Raw genomic sequence first — 22,722 nt, 5'->3', positions numbered from 1 at the left:
GAATGATACTAAGTGTGGGTGGGGCAATGTGACTTAGCTCATGTTCGCCAGAAGCCAATCTTGAGACATAGATTTAATTTCAAATAAATTATTAAGAAAGTTATCCCAGCATAAACTGGTAAGTAAGTTGGGAATGAAGGACAGAAAAATAGAAGAAACTAAAGAAAGATGTACTGTATTTCTTTTTTTGTTTTGTTTTGTTTTGTTTTGTTTTTTGAGACCGAGTCTCGCTCTGTTGCCCAGGCTGGAGTGTAGCGGCACGATCTCGGCTGACTGCAAGCTCTGCCTCCCGGGTTCATGCCATTCTCCTGCCTCAGCCTCCCGAGTAGCTGGGACTACAGGCACCCGCCACCACGCCCAGCTAATTTTTTGTATTTTTAGTAGAGACGGGGTTTCACCATGTTAGTCAGGATGATCTCGATCTCCTGACCTCATGCTCCACCCGTCTCGGCCTCCCAAAGTGCTGGAATTAAAGGCGTGAGCCACTGTGCCCAACCGATGTACTGTATTTCAGACAGTCCTAGCCTTAATCTGATCCTGTAAGGGAGTTCTGGAGAGGAAATTATGCTTCAGCCTGAACGAGTCTAAGGCAAAGGAGCTGGGCTTTCATCTTTATACTGCAGTGGCCCATTGACTAGGGACGTACTGGGGATACCTAATCTCCCAGACACTTCCTATTCTCTGGGCTAGGTGGCTCCAATAGCCCAAGAGCAATCCTTTAAAGCAGATATTTAAAAGAGGCAGCCATTGTGGAGTGCAAAATTTGGCATTTCTCAGACAAATTATATGAAACAAATATATCTTATGACCCAGCATTTTTATTTTTTGGACATATATCCCCCCAAAATATAACACGAGGTTCATAAGGAGAATATTTAGCTGTCCATAGGGCATGGCTTTTTCCACAGAACGCTGCAGGTCACTAATGTGATCCTACCTACTGAGGAGTCACATGGGCTGCTTTCATCATCTTGATCTTTTTGCGTCATTGGATCTACTGAATCATAAGAGCCAAGTGACAGAGCTGCTTGCTTACAGCCTGAACCAGCTGAAGGAACTTTTCTTGCTCTAAGTCCCACTAAATTTGTCGGGTTTTCAAAGTCACCTATTGGATTTGTCAGTGTAACACACCCAAATGTGCCATTGGTTGCCACCAAAAATTGTACATTTTTCTTACTGTTAGGCAGGCCAGTCCACTCAGGAGGAGATAACCTGTATACTCCTAAACGGGGCCCTTTAGAAGACGACACATTAATGTAAAAGCCCTCGTATTTTCTTCTTCCTGACATTTTGAGTTTTGTTTTTTTTTTTTTTTGAGAGGGAGTCTGGCTCTGTCGCCCAGGCTGGAGTGCAGTGGCCGGATCTCAGCTCACTGCAAGCTCCGCCTCCCGGGTTTACGGCATTCTCCTGCCTCAGCCTCCCGAGTAACTGGGACTACAGGCGCCTGCCACCTCGCCCGGCTAGTTTTTTTTTTTTTTTTTTTTTTTTTTTTTGTATTTTTTAGTAGAGATGGGGTTTCACCGTGTTAGCCAGGATGGTCTTGATCTCCTGACCTCGTGATCCGCCCGTCTCGGCCTCCCAAAGTGCTGGGATTACAGGCTTGAGCCACCGCGCCCGGCCGACATTTTGAGTTTTACCAAAGTTTTTAGGCTATTCCCTGCTTTCTTAGCCCTCTCTGTAGTGGACCAGCATAATTTTCTTCGGAATGGTGAGAGAATCAAGGTTCTTGTTTCAGTCAGAGTCTAATCATAAGGGTGTAAACCACACTAGATATTTTGAAAAAAAAGGGTATTTAATAAAGGGAATTGATTATGCAGATATTGGAACACTGAACAAGCAAAAATGAGAGGTTGAGGCAACCCACAGATTAATCTCTTTAGAAGGTACCACGTTAGACCTGGGGGAACAAAATGGAAGAAGTTATTATTACCAGAACATACAGAAGAGGGTACTTTACTTCTAGTGCTCAGACTGCTGAGGGACTGTAGGCTGCATCACTCAAGGGGCTATGGCCAAATGGATAAAAGTGAATGATGGACTTGGCTGCTACTAGTATCTTGATGGGGCATAGTGAGATTACTGCTGGGAATAACAAGCTGAAGGCTGGAATCAAATCATAGCTGTCTGCTGTAGCTGGAGAGTATGCAAACTCAAACTGGAAACTGAAAGACACTACTTCTTACCTCCTCCACTTTATGGTTTTTGGAAGTGCCTCCAATTGGCAGAAGCTAGCTAGCAAGGGACTCTGGAACATGAAGTTTGCAGTGTCTAGTCACAGTATCATAGTGCAGAGTATAGAAAGATAATGGGCAAATATCTGACACACTTTCAGAAAAATGATAAAGGTGTATTGTTGTCCCTGCCAGATGAAAGTGAATAGTTTCTGGTATTTTTTAATCCCAGCCAAAGTAACCCAATACCTCCTAGATTTACTTGGACATCTCCAAGCTGCTATTATTGGCCCTCTTGTTTGGTAGGAGGCTCTTGGATGTCACCTGTAACATAGAGATATGGTAGCCCAGGAGGCAAAGTAGATGGGGGTGAAGAAATTTTTTAAAGAGGAGATAAAGAATGAGAAAAACTCCTAGGGCTATCTTTTTCAGCCATTATGTGTTACTATATTTTTGATGTATCTAGGCAAATAGTACATGGCCATATTTTTAAAATCCACCCTGAGAATGTCTTTCTCATAGGTGAATTTAATCCATTTATGTTTAATGTGATTATTAAGTTATTTGAACTTTTCTTTTTTACCATCTTATTTTGTGTCTTCAATTTAACATGATTTTGTTTTTGTTTTTATTCTTATTATTTTTTAACTTGTGCTATATCAGTTTTTAACATTCATTTCTATTTGTTTGAAAATTATAAATATATGTTCAGGCATCTCCCATTTAAGTCAATAATACTTTACTGAAAACCAGATGTTACATATAAAAATGCTAACTAAGGGTGCACTTCCTATAATTTTAAATGGAAATCATTATAATGGGCTACATATCAACAAAAGTCCCCCAATCAAGTTCCTAAAACATAACTTAAATGTCCATATATCATTAACAAATTTTCATGTTAGAAAGGAAAATGCTTTAGAGTTGCTTTCTGATGAAAAACAATGAATATAAATGTTAACAAACAGTTGATTTGATGCAATACTTTGGCTTCTCAATACCAGCAACATCTGAAACTCATATGACCCTTTGTCAATACTTGTGCTTTATAAAATGATTACATATGATTTCCATACTCTGCTAATTGTATTTGGAATGTAAATCAAATGATTACTTGCACATCTTTAAAATGCACATTTTTAAAGTGGTATTGAGTTTTAAGGACATGAACATAAACTCTTCTTAGACAAATAGTGGATGAAAAATATTGTATTGAGAAATATATATCTATAAAATTATTATTTTTTAAGATGGAGTCTCACTATGTCACCCAGGATGGAGGGAAGTGGCGTGATCTTGGCTCACTGCAACCTCCGTGTCCGAGGTTCAACTGATTCTCCTGCCTCACCCTCCCAAGTAGCAGGGACTACAGGCACACGCCACCGTGCCTGGCAAATTTATTTATTTATTTATTTATTTATTTATTTATTTATTTATTTATTAGTAGAGACGGGGTTTCACCATGCTGGCCAGGCTGGTCTTTAATTCCTGGCTTTAAGTAATCCACCCACCTCAGCCTCCTAACGTGCTGGGAATACAGGCATAAGCCACCACACTCAGCCTATAAAATTAGTATTTAAAGCAAGAAAGGCTGGGTGCGGTGGCTCATGCCTGTAATCCCAGCACTTTGGGAGGCCCAGGTGGTGGATCACGAGGTCAGGAGTTTGAGACCAGCCTGACCAATGTGGTGAAACCCTGTCTCTACTAAAAATACAAAAAAATTAGCTGGGTGTGGTGGCAGGCGCCTGTAATCCCAGCTACTCAGGAGACTGAGGCAAGAGAAGCGCTTGAACCTGGGAAGGGGAAGTTGCAGTGAGCTGAGATCACACCACTGCACTCCAGCCTGGGCAACAGTGCAAGAATCTGTCAAAAAAAAAAAAAAAAAAAAAAAAGCAAGAAAACATTCACAATACTGCATTTTTTTTTTTTTTTTTTTTTTTTTTTTGAGATGGAGACTAGCTCTTGTCACTTAGGCTAGAGTGCAGTGGCACCATCTTGGCTCACTGCAACCTCCGCCTCCCAGGTTCAAGCGATTCTCCTGCCTCAGTCTTCCAAGTAGCTGAGATCACAGGTGCACACCAACACGCCCAGCTAATTTTTGTATATTTAGTAGAGATGGGGTTTCTCCATGTTGACCAGGCTGGTCTCAAACTCCTGATCTCAAGTGATTCACCCGCCTCAGCCTCCCAAAGTGCTGGGATTACAGGTGTGAGCCACCACATCCAGCCCAAAATGCAATTTTTATAAAGTTAATTTCGGGTGAAAATGGGAGACCTGGGTCAGAGTTTGCCTATAATGGCCTACACCTATTCTGTTGTGTTTCTGTCTGGCTCATGTTGGTGTATCGCATGTCCTTAGAGACCTAACCTTGTACATTACCTTAATGTTCTCCTCGTGGCATGTGCTAGTCATGCTTTCCCACCTACAAAAACCACATCACCTTGAAACCCACAAGAGAATACCTAGGGCCAGGCGCAGTGGCTCACGCCTGTAATCCCAGCACTTTGGGAGGCCGAGGCAGGTGGATCATGAGGTCAGGAGATGGAGGCCATCCTGGCCAACATGGTGAAACTCCATTTCTACTAAAAATACAAAAATTAGCCAGTCGTGGTGGTGTGCACCTGTAGTCCCAGCTACTCGGGAGGCTGAGGCAGGAGAATCACTTGAACCCAGGAGACAGAGGTTAAGGTGAGCCGAGATTGCACCACTGCACTCTAGCCTGGGTGACAGAGCGAGGCTCCATCTAAAAAAAAAAAAAAAAAGAAAGAAAGAAAGAAAGAAAGAAAGAAAGAAAGAAAGAAAGAAAGAAAGAGAAAGAAAGAAAGAAAGAAAGAAGAAAAGAATACCTAAAGTACTCCCAAATCATGTTTCTGGCCTTCTTGTCTTAAACCTAAGTTTTCTGTAACCATCTTGGGGAGTTGTCCCTATCATCAAAGGAATGTCCCCCAATTGTTCTTGTTAAAGAATTTCTATCTGTCACCATCAGAGGGCGACTTTCAATAATTTCCTGGATCTAGGCTCCCTCTTGGGGTATAATTCCAAATTGCTCCTAATATCATTTCATTCCTCTTCCATTAAATCTCTTGGGACCCAGGAATTTTCCCAGGTCCTCCATCATTAAAAGCATGTCCCCAACCCATTTCTAGCCTTGTCCCCAAATGGCAGTTAGGTCCAGATTTAAATTAAAGGGACACCCATATTTTTCTCTTCTATGACTAGCTTTAATGTTTCATATCTCATGTCTTCCCCAATTATCAGTCTCTCTTCATTCATCTGATGATATTTCCCCAGTTTGCTTTCTGTCATCTCTAAAGCTATCCTTCTCAAGTCATTGTTTTCTGTTTGTCTGAAAGATAGGTTGGCCTTGACTGCTGATCAAAGCCCTTCCACTGTTTCTGGGCCAGCCTGACTCCATAAGCAAAGGCACAGCAGATGCAGGCTCCCTAAAGTGATTTTTCAATCTTTGGGATGGGGCTGTTTTTTGTTTTGTTTTGTTTCCAGAAGAATCTTCTTTCTCTTCATCTAGCCATTGTTACATTGCTATGGTGGTAACAAGTGTGATTAGGTCATCAATAATGGACATGTCAGGGCCACATTGAGAGCACAGAGCAGAGGGTGAGCAGGTAGGGAAATGCCTCAGAGAGGCTGTGGATACACCATATAAATGATATTGGTTCAATCTGATTTTTCCTTGGATCTAGTATGTCTTCTTTCAGAACAGGATAACAAGAAAGAAAATTTGGGATGAAAATCAAGTCCCACCAACAATGACCAGAACTAATAAATCAAAACCAAAAATCTCACATACTGTACATGGAACCTTTCAGATGAATTTTCAATCACTCATTCAATCAGCAGATATTTGCTGAGTGTCTACCTTGCTTCAGTCACTGGGGGTATAGTAAGCAACCAAGGTCCTTGCCTCATGAGAGGGTACATCTCATGATGGAGATGAATAATAAATAAATATATGAGGGGTAAGTCTAAGGGCTTTAAAAACAATAAAACACAATAGGCTGGGCCTGGTGGCTCATGCCTGTAACCCCAGCACTCTGGGTGACTGAGGCAGGCGAATCACCTGAGATCAGGAGTTCGAAACCAGCCTGGCTAACATGGTGAAGCCCCATCTCTACTACAAAGACAAAAGTTAGTAGGGCATGGTGGTACACACCTGTAGTAGTCCCAGCTACTCGGGAGGCTGAGGCAGGAGGATAGCTTGAACCCAGGAGATGGAGGTTGCAGTGAGCCAAGATCAAGCCACTGCAGTCCAGCCTGGGTGACAGAGCAAGACTCCATCTCAAAAAAAAAAAAAAAAAAAGCAAACTGAAAACAAAGACCATGAGGAATACTACAGATGGGCCAACTGCCTTTGTCACAGAAATGCTGACAAGAACTAGAAAACCCTAGAAAACCAGGAGGATTTTTTTATTCCTTTTACCCTCAAATCTCCCACTAGCCGTTCCTTTTGCCAGAACCTAACAGGAAGTGCATTGGCCAGAGGATGTGGGGAATGTAGTTTGCATCTCAGAGTGGAGATTAGAATGAGGGGCTTAAAGCTGAGAGACAGTAGATGAATATCTGTCAGAGGAGGCTACTCGCAAGAAGTATAGAGTCCAACGGGCTCATCTCCACTCTGAATTCAAACCTGAATTTCTCGATTGGGCTGACATACGCAAGAAAGGAGAATGAAGAGAGTGGAGGGTGAGAGCCTGAGCAGAGGAGCAAGTCAAATCCATTTATATGAACTTTTAATATATAGAGACTTCCCCCAAAGAACCAAAGCCCAAATAGTGATAAGAATTTCCCTCTTGAGAGAAAGCAAAGAGGGAGAGTGAGACAGAAGAGATTCCTGAAGAGCTTCCTTCTCACCCCTAATCCCCACCACCCTAACTCTACTGATATGGATGTTTTTAAAGCTTTGGCCAGTATTATAATTCAATGTAGAGTCTGCTGTGGAATTTTAATATATGGGAAGATATACAGGGTAGTACAATTATGTATGATCCTGTATTGCTGTTGCTGGCTATCACACCATGTAGAGTCTGGAGTTATTTGGAAAAACTAAAAGGACCAAGAAAATTTAAAAAATGTGAGGATGATGGGTACAAAAACAATAGTTAGAAAGAATGAATAAGATCTTCTGTTTGCTAGCACAACAGGGTGACTATAGTCACTAATAATTTAATTGTACATTTTTAAATAACTAATAATATAATTAGATTGTAACACAAAGGATAAGTGCTTGAGGGGATGGATACCCCATTCCCCGTTATGTGATTACTTACTATGCTTTGCATACCTGTATCAAAACATTTCATGTACCCCGTAAATATATATGCCTACTATGTACCCACAAGAATTAAAAATAAAAAATTTAAAGAAAAAATATGCCAGGCGCGGTGGCTCATACCTGTAATCCCAGCACTTTGGGAGGCCAAGGCAGGTGGATCACGAGGTCAGGAGATTGAGACCATCCTGGCTAACACAGTGAAACCCCATCTCTACTAAAAATACAAAAAATTAGCCAGGTGTGGTGGCAGGCACCTGTAGTCCCAGCTACTCAGGAGGCTGAGGCAGGAGAATGGCGTGAACCTGGGAGGTGGAGCTTGCAGTGAGCCGAGATCGCGCCACTGCACTCCAGCCTGTGCGACAGAGTGAGACTCCGTCACAAAAAAAAAATAAAAGTATGAGGCTGGGGAGAAGCTTCAAGATGCCAATAAATTAGTGCTAGATGCTGGGCTCCACCTTTTGTGGGTAGACTCAATTATGGCATTTCAATTGTGACTCAGTTGTCACATCACATGTCCCCTATCAGGGTAGAAACTTGTAATATTAGCAAAGTGCCTTCTTTGTTAGACAGAGGCATCTGAATTGATCATATCTATTTTCCTAAATCAGTCTGTCTTACAATTGAGTCCTTGATACTTGAACTTAAAAGCTAAGAATTTGCTACTTTTTTTCCATATGATTGTTGGCCGGATGAATGTTTTCTTTTGCAAAGTGTCTGTTCATGTCCTTTGTCCACCTTCTTTTTTTTTTTTTTTTTTGAGACGGAATCTCCCTCTGTTGCTCTGTTGCCAGGCTGGAGTGCAGTGGCACCATCTCGGCTCACAACCTCCGATTCCCTGGTTCAAGAGATTCTCCTGCCTCAGCCTCCCGAGTAGCTGAGATTACAGGCACGCGCCACATGCCCAGCTAATGGGATTGTTTGTTTTTTTTCTTGTATATTTAAGTTCCTTATAGATGCTGGGTATTACACCTTTGTCAGATGCATAGTTTGCAAAAATATCTCCCATTCTGTAGGTTGTCTGTTTACTAAACTCAAAATCACTTAGCGTTAGAGAAATGCAAATTAAAACCACAATGAGATATCATCTCACACCAGTCAGAATGGTTATTACTAAAAAATCACAAAATAACAGATTCTGGCAAGAGTGTGGAGTAAAAGGAATGCTTATACACTGTTGGTGAAAGTGTAAATTAGTTCAACCATTGTGGAAGACAGTGTGGTGATTCGACAGAAATACCATCTGACCCAGCAATCCCATTACCAGGTATATACCCAAAGGAATATAAATTGTTCTATTATAAAGACACATGCACATACATGTTCATTGCAACACTATTCATAATAGCAAAGACATGGAATCAACCTAAATGCCCATCAATGATAGATTGGATAAAGAAAATGTGGTACATATACACCATGGAATATTATGTAGCCATAAAAAAGAATGGGATCATGTCCTTTGCAGGGAAATGGATGAGGCTGGAGGCCATTATCCTTAGGAAACTAACACAGAAACAGGAAACCAAAAACAGCATGTTCTCACTTATGAGTGGGAGCTAAATGATGAAAACACATGGACACACAGAGGGAAACAACACACACTGGGGCCTATCAGAGGGTGGAAGGTGGGAGAAAGGGGAAGATCAGGAAAAATAACTAATGGATACTAGGCTCAATATCTGGGTGATGAATAATCGGTACAACAAACCCCCATGACACATGTTTACCTATGTAACAAGCCTGCACATCCTGCACATGTATCCCTGAACTTAAAATAAAAGTTGAAAAAAAAAAAAAAGAGGAGGAGAAGACATGGGATTTCTCTCTGCTGTCTGCAGAGAATGTCTGAATGGGGATGCTTATCCACTGCTCCTTCATATATCATCCCGCCGTGTTGGAAACGTTCAGAAATTTGCCATGGTGGGCATCTTCAGTCCCAGAGTTTTTCCTGAGACAACCTTCTATCCCTTACTGTCCATCTCATATATTTAAAACCTCATTTCCCCCCCATTTTTGTTTCTCCTTTGGTCCCCATTCTCCTGACACTCCAGTGCTAAACTGAATGGAAGTACTGAGTGGAGAGACAGCCTCCAGTTTTGTAAGCAGATTTCCCCAAATTTTTAATAGGCAGATCTACAAAAAAATTTCATGGCCTTGATTCCTAATTCCCAGATTCCCAGTCTCCTGCTCTTCTCTGTATTCCTCCACTTCTGGCAGTTTCTTAGCTCCCTATTCTTGCCAGAGAAGCTATTGCTGCTGCTATGTTCTACTCCTCAAAAAATGCATTAGCTCTAAAAATCATTTTCCATTCATTCATCTCTGAATAATGCTAGCTTTGTTGAGTCTCGGTGTTGGTCAATACACGAGATGAATGAATTTATAAACTCTGGTCCTGCTTTCTGGACCACAGTTGGAGGGCAGGTTGCTAGGCAAACCTCCATGCCCAGTGCCCAGTTTCTATCTGGATTTCACTTTTTGCTTTGCTGGGGAGATAACTTTCTCAATTCCTACTTACGTATTCTCTGGTATCTGAGTCTATGTAGAACATTAAAATTACAGTTGTAACATTCACTGTAGCCAGGATGTTGATTTAGGTTGGTGCAAAAGTAATATTTGAGGTGCAAATTACATCTCTTTCCCTTACTGGTTCTGAAGCAGTCAGTAAACACATGCAAAAATCTGGTAAGTTCAAAATGTCAGCTTTTTGCTAGAAGTTGGTTTGGAGACTGGCTGGGGCCTGAACATAAATTGGGCTTCCTAACACATCCCCCTGAACTGGAAAGATTTACCCAGCCACTGATAAATGATAGGCCTCTCCCTAAGAAAGCAAGAGCTTCATGTGTCGCCAGCAGGCTGTTTAAGAAAGAAAGAGTGGGCCAGGCCCGTAGCTCACGCCTGTAATCCCAGCACTTTGGGAGGCTGAGGCGGGCAGGTCACGAGGTCAGGAGATCGAGACCATCCTAGCTAACATGGTGAAACCCTGTATCTACTAAAAAAAAAATACAAAAAATTAGCCAGACATGGTAGCAGGTGCCTGTAGTCCCAGCTACTTGGGGGACTGATGCAGGAGAATGGTGTGAACCTGGGAGGCGGAGCTTGCAGTAAGCTGAGATCGCACCACTGCACTCCAGCCTGGGCGACAGAGCGAGACTCCATCAAAAAAAAAAAAGAAGGAAGAAAGGAGAGAAAGAGAGAAAGAAAAAAAGAAAGGAAGGAAGGAAGGAAGGGAGGAAAGAAAGAAGGAAGGAAAGGTGGCTAGGCATAGTAGCTCATGCCTATAATCCCAGCACTTTGGGAGGCTGAGAGAGGAAGATTATTTGAGGCCAGGATTTCAAGACCAGCCTGGGCAACACAGTGAGACCATGTCTCTTTAAAAAAAAAAAAAAAAAAAACTGGGCACAGTGGTGCATACCTTTAGTCCCAGCTACTCAGGAGGCTGAGGTGGATGGGTTGCCTGAGTCCAGGAGTTTGAAGCTGCAGTGACCTATGATGACGCCACTGCACTTCAGCCTGGGTAACAGAATGAGATGCCGTCTCAAAATGCAAGAAAGAAAGACAGAAAGAGAGAGAGAGAGAGAAGAAAGAAGAAAGAAGAAGAAAGAAGAAGAAAGAGGAAAGAAAAGAAAGAAAGAAATAAGCAAGCCAAAAATGGGGCAAACTACCCTTGCTCAGCATTCTGTGCCCCTACCTTTTTTCATACCAATACTTCCATAAAATAGCCATTTTTATTTTATAAACAGTTAGAAATGAGAAAAGAGGACAAAACTGTTCAAAAAAACAGCTCCTCCCATCTTGTGCCCTTCCTCCTGCTCTTTGCTCCTGAGGTCACATCTCTCAGAATGCACTGTGCCACCCTAGCACCCTGTCCTCCCTGCCCAGCTGTCACTGGGGTGTGAAGTCTCCATCTGAATGTGGAAAGTTATGTAGGTGAAGGGATAAGAAGGAGCTGTTCTTAGGCTCTGTCATAGATCAACACCCAAGGAGTAGGAAGGGAGATCACCCTGAGTTTTGATCAATGCAACCCCTGTATCTCTGAAAAAAGAAGACAACCAGTGGGGATTCACATTCTCTTTTACAAGATGGTCTGTTTCTTCAAGCAAATCCTGGCATTTCTATGAACTCAAGTCTTGTGGGTTTTCTTCAGTCTAGATTTATCTGCCTTATAAATGGCAGCATTGTATTGTTTATTAAGCTTTTGGTCATTTTTACAAGTTTTAATCTTTTTCTATACCTTCACAAGTTGCTGCTTGAAGCTAAAGAGTTTGTTTCCTTTTTCATAATAGCATCCCTTCCAATGATATCATCCCACCTGTGGCCACTTCCTCCTAGTTCTCTTTCAATCTCTGGCCACTCCTTTGCCGTGTTCTTTACAAAATTCATTTATGATGCTTTTTTTCGGATGTTTGCATAGCCTGGGGCATGGTTCTATGCTTTAGTCTCTTGTTAGTCCACCATTTTTCCTACTTGATCTCATCTAGTTCAATGGCTTCAATTATCACATAATACTTGAGGCTGACTTCCAAATATATAATTCTACCCAAATGGCTTAGTCTGTTCAGGCTGCTATAACAAAATACCATAAACTGGGTGGCTCATAAACAACAGGAATTTATTTCTCAAAGTTCCAGAGGCTGGGAAGTCCAAAATCAAGGTGCTGGCACATTCAGTATCTGGTGAGGGCCTGCTTTTTGCTGTGTCCTCACATGGTAGAAGGGGCAAAGATGTGCTTTTGAAACCTCTTTTATAAGCGCACTAACTGCCCCCACAAAGGCTCCACATCCTAATACTCTCATAATTAGGGACTCAGTATCAACATATGAATTTAGGGAGGCAGGGGACATAAACATTCAATCTATAGTACCAAACCTGTCTCTCCTGAGCTCCAGACCCATATTTTAAACCACTTACTAGACAATATCCTCACCTCTGCCTCATTATCAACTGACCAAAAACAAAATCATCATTTATCTCCCAAACTTGCTCCATTTCCTTTGTTCTCTAATTTAGTAACTTGCCCCTCCATTAACTCAGCTAACCAAGCTAAAAATGTGATTATATTCCTTTTCTCATGTATTCAACTAGTTACCAAGTTCTGTTAATTCTACCCTCCTAACATCTTTCAGGTATCCTTTTTAAACCCTCTTCACTGCCACTACCTCGCTTTAGAGCAAGCTTGTCCAATCCATGACCCACGAGCCACATGTGGCCCAGGATGGTTTTGAATGCAGCCCAATACAAATTCAAAAACTTTCTTAAAACATTATGAGTTTTTTTTGTGATTTGTTTTAGCTCATCAGCTATTGTTTGTGTTAGAGTATTTTGTGTGTGGTCCAACATAATTCTTCCAACGTGGCCCAGGGAAGCCAAAAGATTGGATACCCTGCTTCAGAGCCCATATTAGTTTAAGTGTTTTTTTTTTTTTTTTGTCATAAACTGCAGAAATGAACCCTAAGAAAATAAAGGATTTATTTGAAAGAACATTAGGAAAGCTCACAGAACTGAAGGGAAAATTTTATAGTCATGTTTTAGGAAGGACTAGATCAGGGGCAGCTCTGGGGCCCTTAGCAGGTAGAGCTCAGAGCTCAGTCTTCTAGCCTGGGACACCACATGAGGTGGCTCAGGTGCAATCATCTTTCAGCTCTGTGTGTCTTTATCAAACTTTCAAATTCTTAGTATAACCTGGTTGGTCACCTTTGAATCTGTCATCCAGGGCTGGGAGACAGGAGTGAATGGCACTAATTTGTGATGGCTATGGACCCTTATAATTTCTCAACCCCTCCTCAGTACTGTCATAGACTTCTCAAGGACCTCTTTTCATCTTTCCAATGTCTAGTTCTTGTGTCTTTCCAATCTATAGTTCACATGCCACTATTTTTGTATTTCTAAAATATATATTGTTCAATAAGGAGATTATATCTCATTTAAAATCTCCTGATAGCTCTTCATTACTCAGAATAATCCACAAACTTCCTATCAGATAGTTCATTTTAGGATTTGGATCCTGTCTACCTCTCTAGTCTCACCTCTTACTACCCTTCCCCTAAATCTTATGTTCCTGGCGTACTGCAATTACAGTATTTTCAATTCCCCTAAATAAGCCAGGCTTTGTTGTATTCTTATGTTTTTGCCTGTGCTTCTCCCTCTTTCTCAAATGTCTGTTCTCTCACCACCTGGTTAATTCACACTCAATCTTCCCCAGCTCAGTTTAGGCAGTAGTTCCAAATCTCTCCCAGTCTCTTCTCAGTCTGGGTTAAGTCCCCTTCCTCATTCCTTCCATAGTACCCTAAACTTAGATCTAATTTGGCATTCCACTCTGTTGCAATCAATCGTTTCTTTTTTCTTTTTTTTTTTGAGACGGAGTCTCGCTCTGTTGCCCAGGCTGGAGTGCAGTGGCCAGATCTCAGCTCACTGCAAGCTCCGCCTCCCCGGTTTATGCCATTCTCCTGTCTCAGCCTCCTGAGTAGCTGGGACTACAGGCGCCTGCCACCTTGCTCGGCTAGTTTTTTGTATTTTTTAGTAGAGATGGGGTTTCACCATATTAGCAAGGATGGTCTCGATCTCCTGACCTCGTGATCCGCCCATTTTGGCCTCCCAAAGTGCTGGGATTACAGGCTTGAGCCACCGCGCCTGGCCTCAACCGTTTCTTTATCTCTCTTTCTGGCTAAACTGTGAGCTCCTAAAAGAGCTCAAGAATTACATCTGATTTATGTTTTGTTCTCATCACCTAGGAGAGTGTCTAATATGTCATAAATGTTCAGCAAATATATTTAAATAAGCAAATACTAGTTTTCAATGCATAAGATACAAAGCACTTGGTGGGGGGGCAAAAATATGTTTAAATTTTACATTTCCACTTTTAAGGGACTCACAGCTTAAGAGGCAGACAAGACCCACACAAAAGAAAAGTGCAAGTAGAGCTACAAGATACTATACAATGACATGCACAAAACCCAATGACTATAGTCTAGAGTTTGGGATTGCATTAATCTAGAAAATCTTCTGTTTAAAGGAGCGACCTGAGTAGTAACATAAAGAAAGAAGATGCAGGGCTTGGCGTGGTGGTTCGCACTCCAACCTGGTGACAGTGCGAGACTCCATCTCAGAAAAAAAAAAAAAAAAAAAAAAGAAGAAGAAGAAAATTCAAATGGCTGAAGAGATTGGGGACAGCATTTTGAGTATGGGGAATAAGAAAAAATGCTCACTGTTTTTGAAGAATGCAGTGAAAACATTGGCTTAGGTAGAGGTAGATTAAGAGATGGTGAAGGGGTGTGTGTGTGTAGGGAAGTCATAAGCTGGAAAAATAAGAAATTGACAGATTTTGTTTAAGTATGCCTTTAAGTTTTGGCCTTTTCATTCTCTGTCTCCAACACAGAACACCTCAGTATTCTAGATTGCCTATTCATCACAAATTCTCTCTGTCTCCTCCAGAATCCAGAAAAGAATAATTAAGATATTTTCAAAATGGAAAGTTCCCATGCCAAAGATTTTTGCCTTCTTCACCAAACTATGATTTCCTGATGTTCTTAAAGGTAGTGTTCACCAGGTTTTTCCATTCTTATTTTGAATGTAGTTTTTGTGTTTGTGTGACTTGTTTTTCAGCCTGAGCTGCAGACTAACAACCCAGGACTTATACTGCCCAATTTGACAGCTCATTTTTATTTTAGTTTCAACATATACCTGAACTGGACTTACAATTCCAGAAAAATTAAAGGTGAGAAAAGGGTGAAAAGCTTATTAGTCTATTTCCCTAGAAGGGAACTTTAAGTGTTTAGCCCAGTCTTGTCATAAACTCTAGAAATCATCTTTAGGGTTTGTCTAGACAATCAAGTTAGACATAAACCCCTCTCTATGGGCTTTCCACTAAACCTGTGGGCTTCGTAGGAACTTGGGCTGATGTAGGTCTTTTCAAAGTTCTACTTAATTGTCAAGGCCCCTATAATGTGATTCCATTCTACCTACCTGCTTTTATTTCTTCCTACTTAACAACAACAAATAACCTTCCAATTAGACTACTTCATATACCACCCTGCGAGGTTCTGCTCAAGCTCCACATCCTTTAGGAAACATCTCCAAGGCTCATTGACCTTTCTTTTCTCTAAATGGTAGGTTCTACATTATCAGCTTGTATCTTCCATTTCTAATGGTCTATATCAAAAAGCATAGCAATCCTCCCACCCCCAATATATACACACACTTTTCCCAGGTTCTCAGGCCTAATCTATGGATGAGCATGCCTTTGTTGAGAGGAGAAGAAAATTGAAAGATGGCTGCTTCTCCACCTTTAGCCTTCTACAGACACATGTGAATTAATTTTATTCAGATCTTTTTATATTTAAATCTCATCACTATCATGGAATTAGAATGTCACCTTTAAATCATTTAGTTAATACTTTCCGTTCTGCAGATAAGGAAATTGAGACTCCAAGAGATAAAGTGACTTACCTAATATATGAGCATGTATTTGTCATTATTGCTTTACATTAGATAATCGCTTTCTCCCACCTCCCCCCATTTGTCAAATAAACTTAACTTCTAAGAGCAAGCATCACATGTCTTGTGAATTTTCTACATCTACAATAGCACATATTAGTCTTTTCTTGTTTCCCATACAGGCTCAAGAATGGGGCTGAGTACACACTGTGTGCTAAGCAAAGAATATTTGGATTGAATTGAACCCCTGCAGAACGTGGACTATTCAGAGACACTGAATTTGGCCTTGGGTGAATACCTGCCTTGGGTTGGCCAACTCGCAGTCAACAGCAATGAGCCAAAAGAGACAAACCAAGTATGTAGTCTTGTTTGCCCAACTAAGTTATAAACACCACTTTATATTAACTTATTGCATAGCCCACAGCACTTTGAATGGGGCTGGTCACAGAGTAGACTATCATTAAACATATTTTAATTGACTGGTTGTTCCTGGATCAAAAACCAGATCTTGGTCTGTACTTCATGCAACAACTAAAGGAGCTTTTATCAAAAAGAAAGCACCAGCTTGTTCCAGATGGACGCTGTTGGGCTAAAGAAGCGCTTTTCATATAGTTCTATGCCTTAAATTGGCCCTGAAGAAGAGTGTCCAAGATTCTGTGCTTCCTTTTAGGTATCAAAGAATCATTTTGAAAAGTGCTACAATAAATATTATATTGTATTACTAATTATTAGATAACAATGCAATAAGACCATTTAAAAGGGCACAAACTTTAAGATGTTAAGTTGGGATAAATTTTGGTCTCTCCATCATGGGTCACCTACTCCACTTGCGACCATTTTTAAGACCTCTGACCTGAGTTAATAGTACAACTGGTGGCCAGCAACAGATGGAAGATAGCCATCCTTGAATGGGATTTAATCATGGATTTGGGGATTATTTGTAGCATGCTATAGCCAGTTGACCTACAAACTACATAGTTTGGCTATTTCTACCTTTATTTTGGTCCTTATTCTGCTATCCTCATTTTTAAAGGAGAGAGGTCTAGTTGAGATAGTTGCATAATTCTTACTTTGAGCTAATTTAACCCCCCAATGGAACTATCTCCAAGGAAGAAGCAGGCCATTCATCTTAATCATTAACCAAATCTTACTGAGGAGTATTTTACATTATGTTCTGGCAGCAAATGGGTTTAAAAAGAATAGCGAAGAATAGAATCTGTTTCACCCTATTTTCTGCAAAGAGAATTGGTATTAGGGTGAGGGTAAAAGAGCAGAGTACAGAAATATTTGCCATTGTTGATTAGTTTTACTACTCTAGTTCTAAGAAGAGAAGTCTTCAGAGATGTGGTTAGGAAGACACGAGAGCCAGTAATCCAAGCAAGGTCAACAAGAATTGGAAACTTAGTTGTGTGGTTCTATTAACTATATTCCTTCTCACAGATTCATTGGCTAATCATTGGCCAATCACTGGCAAAAATAGGGCAATTTCCATGTGGAAGAAGAATAGGCAGGTAAATATTCAAAACAGTAGGTGGTTTTTAAGGGTATTGTGAGGATCTAACTGCCCAAAATAATTTCCTTAAGCAGTCTGTTAGAGCACTTCTGTGAAAGGTCTAAAATCCTTATTTTTAGAAGAAACCAACTCAATGGATGTCATTGAGTCATCCAAAAGGTGCCACTTGTTTAACTCTCTAAACTGAAGTCTTGCTTTTCCCTAGCATGCAGGCTGGATAATGAGTCCAGTTTTTTTACTACTTAGTCAATTAGTGATGTGATCACCTAAATTGGACTTGCCTGAGTCAGGCCTCCAAACTTCGTTGAGGGAGACTGACAAGATGCAGAAGGCCAGGCCTCTGAGCCAGAAAGTGCAACCGGATGTTCTGCCTCTTTTTCAGGTTTCAAAACGGCAAATCAAAGACATCAGAAAATAGCTCAGCTAAACGTGAGAAAGGAATGGTTGTCAGTGGCAAAGAGGTAAGGAGCGTTATTAAGTGTTCAATTTTAATTTTTCTTTGGAGTTGCTTAGTGTACTTAGTAAGCTGGGTGTCACAGACTTTCCTATTGAAAAGCAAAAAGGAGTAAAAATGTATGTAGAAAACAAGGTTAACTTGTCAAATGTTATTAAAGACAAATAGAGCACAGAAAAAGAAGGAACAGGACACATCGGCAACAAATTAGGACATAAAACCCAGGAAGCAGAAACCTATCTTAGGGAGTAAGAGCGTGTCAAATCCTAACTTATGCAGACTTTAAACTACCTCTTGTAGCAAAACTCCAATGCATATCTTGGTTGTTTTCCTATGTTTACCACATTCAAGTGAATTTTCCAGGCCAACTTTTATTTAATCAGCCACAGATAGTGAAATTCAACATAACAAAACTAAAAACACATTCCAATTTGGACAATCTTGTGGGTTTAGTCAACTGCTAGAGGCTAATTTGGAACAGACATGCAATACTTCAGAAAACTTCAGGAGTAAAAACATTTTCACCAGGGACTTTCCCCCTAAAATTATTTTTAAAAACAAAACAAAAAACAAAACAAAACAAAAAAGCTATAAAGGAAAAGGTCTTCATACCTTTCTCCCAAATAAGTTTTTGCTAATTTCTATGACTCTAAATATGTCATACATTTCATAGTTGTAAAGCAGGTTTTTCATAATATATTTCTGTTTTCAACAAATGAATTTCAGTTTTCCATAAGGTGGTAAAAATTAAATAATTGAGTCTTTGGATCCATCCCACCATCTCATAGTTCATCCCACCCTCTCTAAAGGAATTTGTGGAGTGGCTTTGCTATGCTTTTTCCTGCTCCTTTTCCAACTGCCAAGAATTGCCAACTTCTGGCCTTTTCTTCCTGGAGCATAGCAGGATCTCCTCTTACCTCACAGTTCTGTCCCATTCTGACTGCTTCCCACTTCTCCATTAGCCCTCTTGCTTTATTCACTTTTCAGTGCATGTTCCCTTTCCTCTGTACACACCTTACCATACTGCCTCCTGATGGGGGAGGTATGACAATCTTTAGAAATGCTGAGCCAGGCTGGGCGTGGTGGCTCACACCTGTAATCCCAGCACTTTGGGAGGTCAAGGTAGGAGGATCACTTGAGCCCAAGAGTTAGTCAACACAGTGAGACCCCCATCTCTACAAAAAATTAAAAAATAGGCCAGGCATGGTGGCTCACGCCTGTAATCTCAGCACTTTGGGAGGCCAAGGCAGGTGGATCACTGGAGGTCAGGAGTTCGAAACCAACCTGGCCAATACAGTGAAACCCCGTCTCTACTAAAAATACAAAAATTAGCCGGGTGTGGTGGTGGGAGCCTGTAATCCCAGGTACTCAGGAGGCTGAGGCAGGAGAATTGCTTGAACCCAGGAGGCAGAGGTTGCAGTGAGCCAAGATCATGCCATTGCACTCCAGCCTGGGCAACAGAGCGAGACTCGGTCTCAAAAAAAGAAAAATAAATAAGCAAATAATAATAATAGCTAGGCATGGTGGCACGTGCCTGTAGACCCATCTATTTGGGAGGCTGAGGCGGGAGGATCACTTAAGCCCAGGCATTCAAGATTACAGTGACCTATGATTGCACCAATGCACTCCAGCCTGGGGGACAGAGTGAGACCCTGTCTTTAAAAGAAAAAACAAACAAAAAAAGAAAAGAAAAGAAAACAGAAATGCTGATCCAAACACAGGATTATGAGGCACTCTTCTTTTTTCTGATTTCTGATTATGCCAAACCAGAAGAAGATAATTCAGAGCTTTTATCTCCTTGTATTCCTATCTCCTTGATTCATCCTTAGACAGGGCTATGCAAGAGGAGAAGCAAGAACGCTAGGTCAGCAGAAAGGGAATGGAAAAGGCTCAGCTCCTCTACTACCAGATATGACACTCAGATAATCCACTAACATCCAGGACTACCACTAGTAAAAAAAAAAAAAAAAAAAAAAAGCAAAGTGCTAGACAGAAGTGTTACCAAAATTCAATTACTTTTTGCAACATTTCTGAAAGAATTTCATACTGCAGAGATGTTCAAAATTGCAACATGCACTGCTCTTCCTTTTTCTGTGAGTAGGCTGGCTGCCAGCTCAGTTGGCAGAGTTGACCCAATGGCCCCCTTGCACCCATAACTTTTAAGTTAATGCCCCTTTGAAACTTGCTTTTCTCCTTAAAGATTTGTCCTCCGTGTTGATTTTCACCTCATTTCACTCCTATAGCTATGGAAAAGGCAAAAAAAAAAAAAAGAGGTGACTCCTTAGAAAGATTTGTCCCAGTCTGAACTGATGCTGCCCTACTCTACTTCCCCTCCTAACGGCTTTCCCTGACATTTCATAAGGCTGGCCCCATTTCCGCTGACAAACGTCACGGTCAGGAGGTCTTAGAATCCAGGTCTCCTTGCTGGGGCCCTTGTTCTGGAAACCTAGAGTACAAAACCTGAAGCACACTGTACTTCTCACTTAGTGTAAGTTAGAGACCAGTTCTCTAGTGAGACTAAGGTGAGGTAAGGAATGGAATACTGTTTAGGATACATGCAACTTCAAACCACTAACTTTGATTATCCTCTTTAGATTTATGATGCAGTCGGGCGATCAAAATTTGTTCTAGAAAACCTTCGGCATTACACAGTCCATCCAAATTTGGTAGGTAGGAAAAGCATTCCTCCAAGATCTCTAAGGGGAAGTTTCAGCAGTAGTGCAGATGCCCACTGCGAGTGTCCCTAATGCCTCCAAGTGTCCCCGGCTTCTGTGAGTGGGCATACTCTCAGGACAGGCAGGCAGAGCTTCATTTAGGTTATGATGCCAGAGGCAGGGCTGAGGATTGGGGTGGCAAAGTGGGAGACAAGAACTGGGAAGAAAGTGGGTCCCCACCGCTAATTTGTTTTAAGTTGAGAAAACCTATTTATGACTAGGAAAAAAAGTATTTATAATCCATTTTCTCCCTTTCACTTCCTTCCCCCCTAACCCTCTGCCTTTCTCCTATTGAGAGAAAGGCAAATTTAGTGGGAATGCCCCTTCTTCACCCATACCTTAAGTGACATGCTATCTTTTGTGGCTGCTTTTCCTTTAACATTGTGCTTGTGAGTACATGTCAATGTGGTTGGGCCTGAGAAATGTTGATGTGTGGAAGATGTAAATATGGGAAGGTGTTGCACTTGGCTGTGCCTACTCCTGAGGAATTCCTTGAGCAAGATTTGGTCCTTGGTAGCTTTCCCCCTGTACCTTAGAGAGAGTTGTAGAGACAAGGCCAATTCGGTTTAGCCATGTAGAAACTTCTCTGCTTGTCCCATTATATTGGAAGAATTAAGTTACCTGACTCCTTTTACCATGGAAACCTTTCCATCGCATTGCCCCAGCCCCTTAGTGTATTTTCAGGGGAATGCCCCAAGGAAAGAGAGGGACTGAGAACTTCAGATAGTTTCTGATAAACACATTTTAGGGCTGCGTGTGATGACTCACTCTTGTAATCTCCATACTTTGGGAGGCTGAGATGGGTGCATTGCTTGAGCCCAGGAGTTTGAAACCAGCCTGGGAAACATGGCAAAACTCCATCTCTACAAAACGAAAACAAAAACAAAAACAAACCCACAAAAATCAGCTGGACAGGGTGGCATGTGCTTGTGATCCCAGCTACTTAGGAGGCGGAGGTGGAAGAATCACTTGAGCCTGGGAGGTCTAGGTTGCAGTGAGTCATGATCATGCCACTGTGCTCCAGCCTAGGCACCAGAGTGAGACTCCGTCTCAAACAAAACAAAACAAAAACAAAAACAAAAAACCCCACAAATTTTGCAGCAAGTTTGTCCAACTTCTGTTCTTACCTCACAGAAGCTAAGTATTAGCCAACCGATTTGTTAACCTGCTCTTGGCCTAATCTCTTTTTCTTTCTGGAAACCCTTCTGTCTGTTCAGGCCCAGTACTATAAGCCTCTGAAGGCCACTGCACTGCAGAAATTCCTGGCTCAAAACAGGAAAACCACCAGCTTCATGTTAAAAGTAACAGAGTATGACCAGGATAAGACCTTACTGATTATGACCAACAACCCACCTCCCTGCTCAATCACCCATCAGGACAAGGAGAGTGCACCAAAATACTTTTCCAAGGACTTACTGCTCAAGGTCATGGTAAGCAGAAGCCTCCTGGAACCCGAAATGTGAACCCTGAAGAATTAGGAGTTAGCATTGAGAAGGAAGCTAACTTAACATGAAGAATAGTACTCAGAAAACCAACTCTTAATTTGTTTGTTTGTTTGTTTGAGATAGGGTCTCACTCTGTCACCCAGGCCGGACTGCAGTGGCAAAATCATGGCTCACTGAAACCTCGACCTCTTGGGCTCAAACAATCTTCCCATCTCAGCCTCTTGAGTAGCTGGGGCTACAGGTGTGCACCACCATGCCTGACTACATTTTTTAAAAATTGTTTTTGTAGAGATGGGGGTCTCACTATGTTGCCCAGGCTAGTCTCAAACTCATGGCCTCAAGTGATTCTCCAGCCTCGGCTTCCCAAAGTGCTGGGATTATAGGTGTGAGCCACTGCACTTGGTCTATCTCTTCCTTCTTATTCCTGATCCTATGCTTCACAAAACAGCATCTGGAGAACCTGGGATTCAGAATTCAACAAGCTTGGGTACTGAAACTTCATTGCAGGGAGAAAATGGGGTCTTCATTGGAAAGTGTTCCTCTTTGGTCAAAGATATTTAATTTGTAACTAACAAAGGGTAGACTAGCCACTGACTTTCTAGTTGAGAATAAAGTAGTAAAAGATGAGTCAGGAAATGAGGAATAAAAACGGTGATGAATATGTAAATGGGAAAGGAGTAAAGAATGATGCTTTGGTACACATTA

The 22,722-nt window shown here is 41.4% G+C and overlaps 1 protein-coding gene across 4 annotated transcripts in view; it reads left to right on the top strand.

The window, feature by feature from the left end:
• Positions 1–22,722, top strand: part of TSGA13 (testis specific 13) — a 156,040-nt gene that overhangs the window by 124,058 nt on the left and 9,260 nt on the right. For 2 of the 4 annotated variants that reach the window (XM_077997351.1, XM_077997350.1), the window contains exons 2-4: positions 16,074–16,246; positions 17,787–17,865; positions 21,790–22,002. In XM_077997351.1, coding sequence (XP_077853477.1) covers positions 16,224–16,246; positions 17,787–17,865; positions 21,790–22,002 — 315 coding nt within the window. In that variant the 5' untranslated portion in view covers positions 16,074–16,223. Of the gene's footprint in view, positions 1–14,887; positions 15,173–16,073; positions 16,247–17,786; positions 17,866–20,452; positions 20,525–21,789; positions 22,003–22,722 lie in introns of those variants that run through there. The other 2 variants (XM_015134924.3, XM_077997349.1) reach the window with 2 other exon arrangements.

Source organism: Macaca mulatta, chromosome 3 (assembly GCF_049350105.2).
Source record: "Macaca mulatta isolate MMU2019108-1 chromosome 3, T2T-MMU8v2.0, whole genome shotgun sequence".
In the NCBI taxonomy this organism is placed as follows: domain Eukaryota; kingdom Metazoa; phylum Chordata; class Mammalia; order Primates; family Cercopithecidae; genus Macaca; species Macaca mulatta.
Note: the sequence above shows the minus strand (reverse complement) of the source record. Positions and strands in the feature narration are given on the sequence as shown.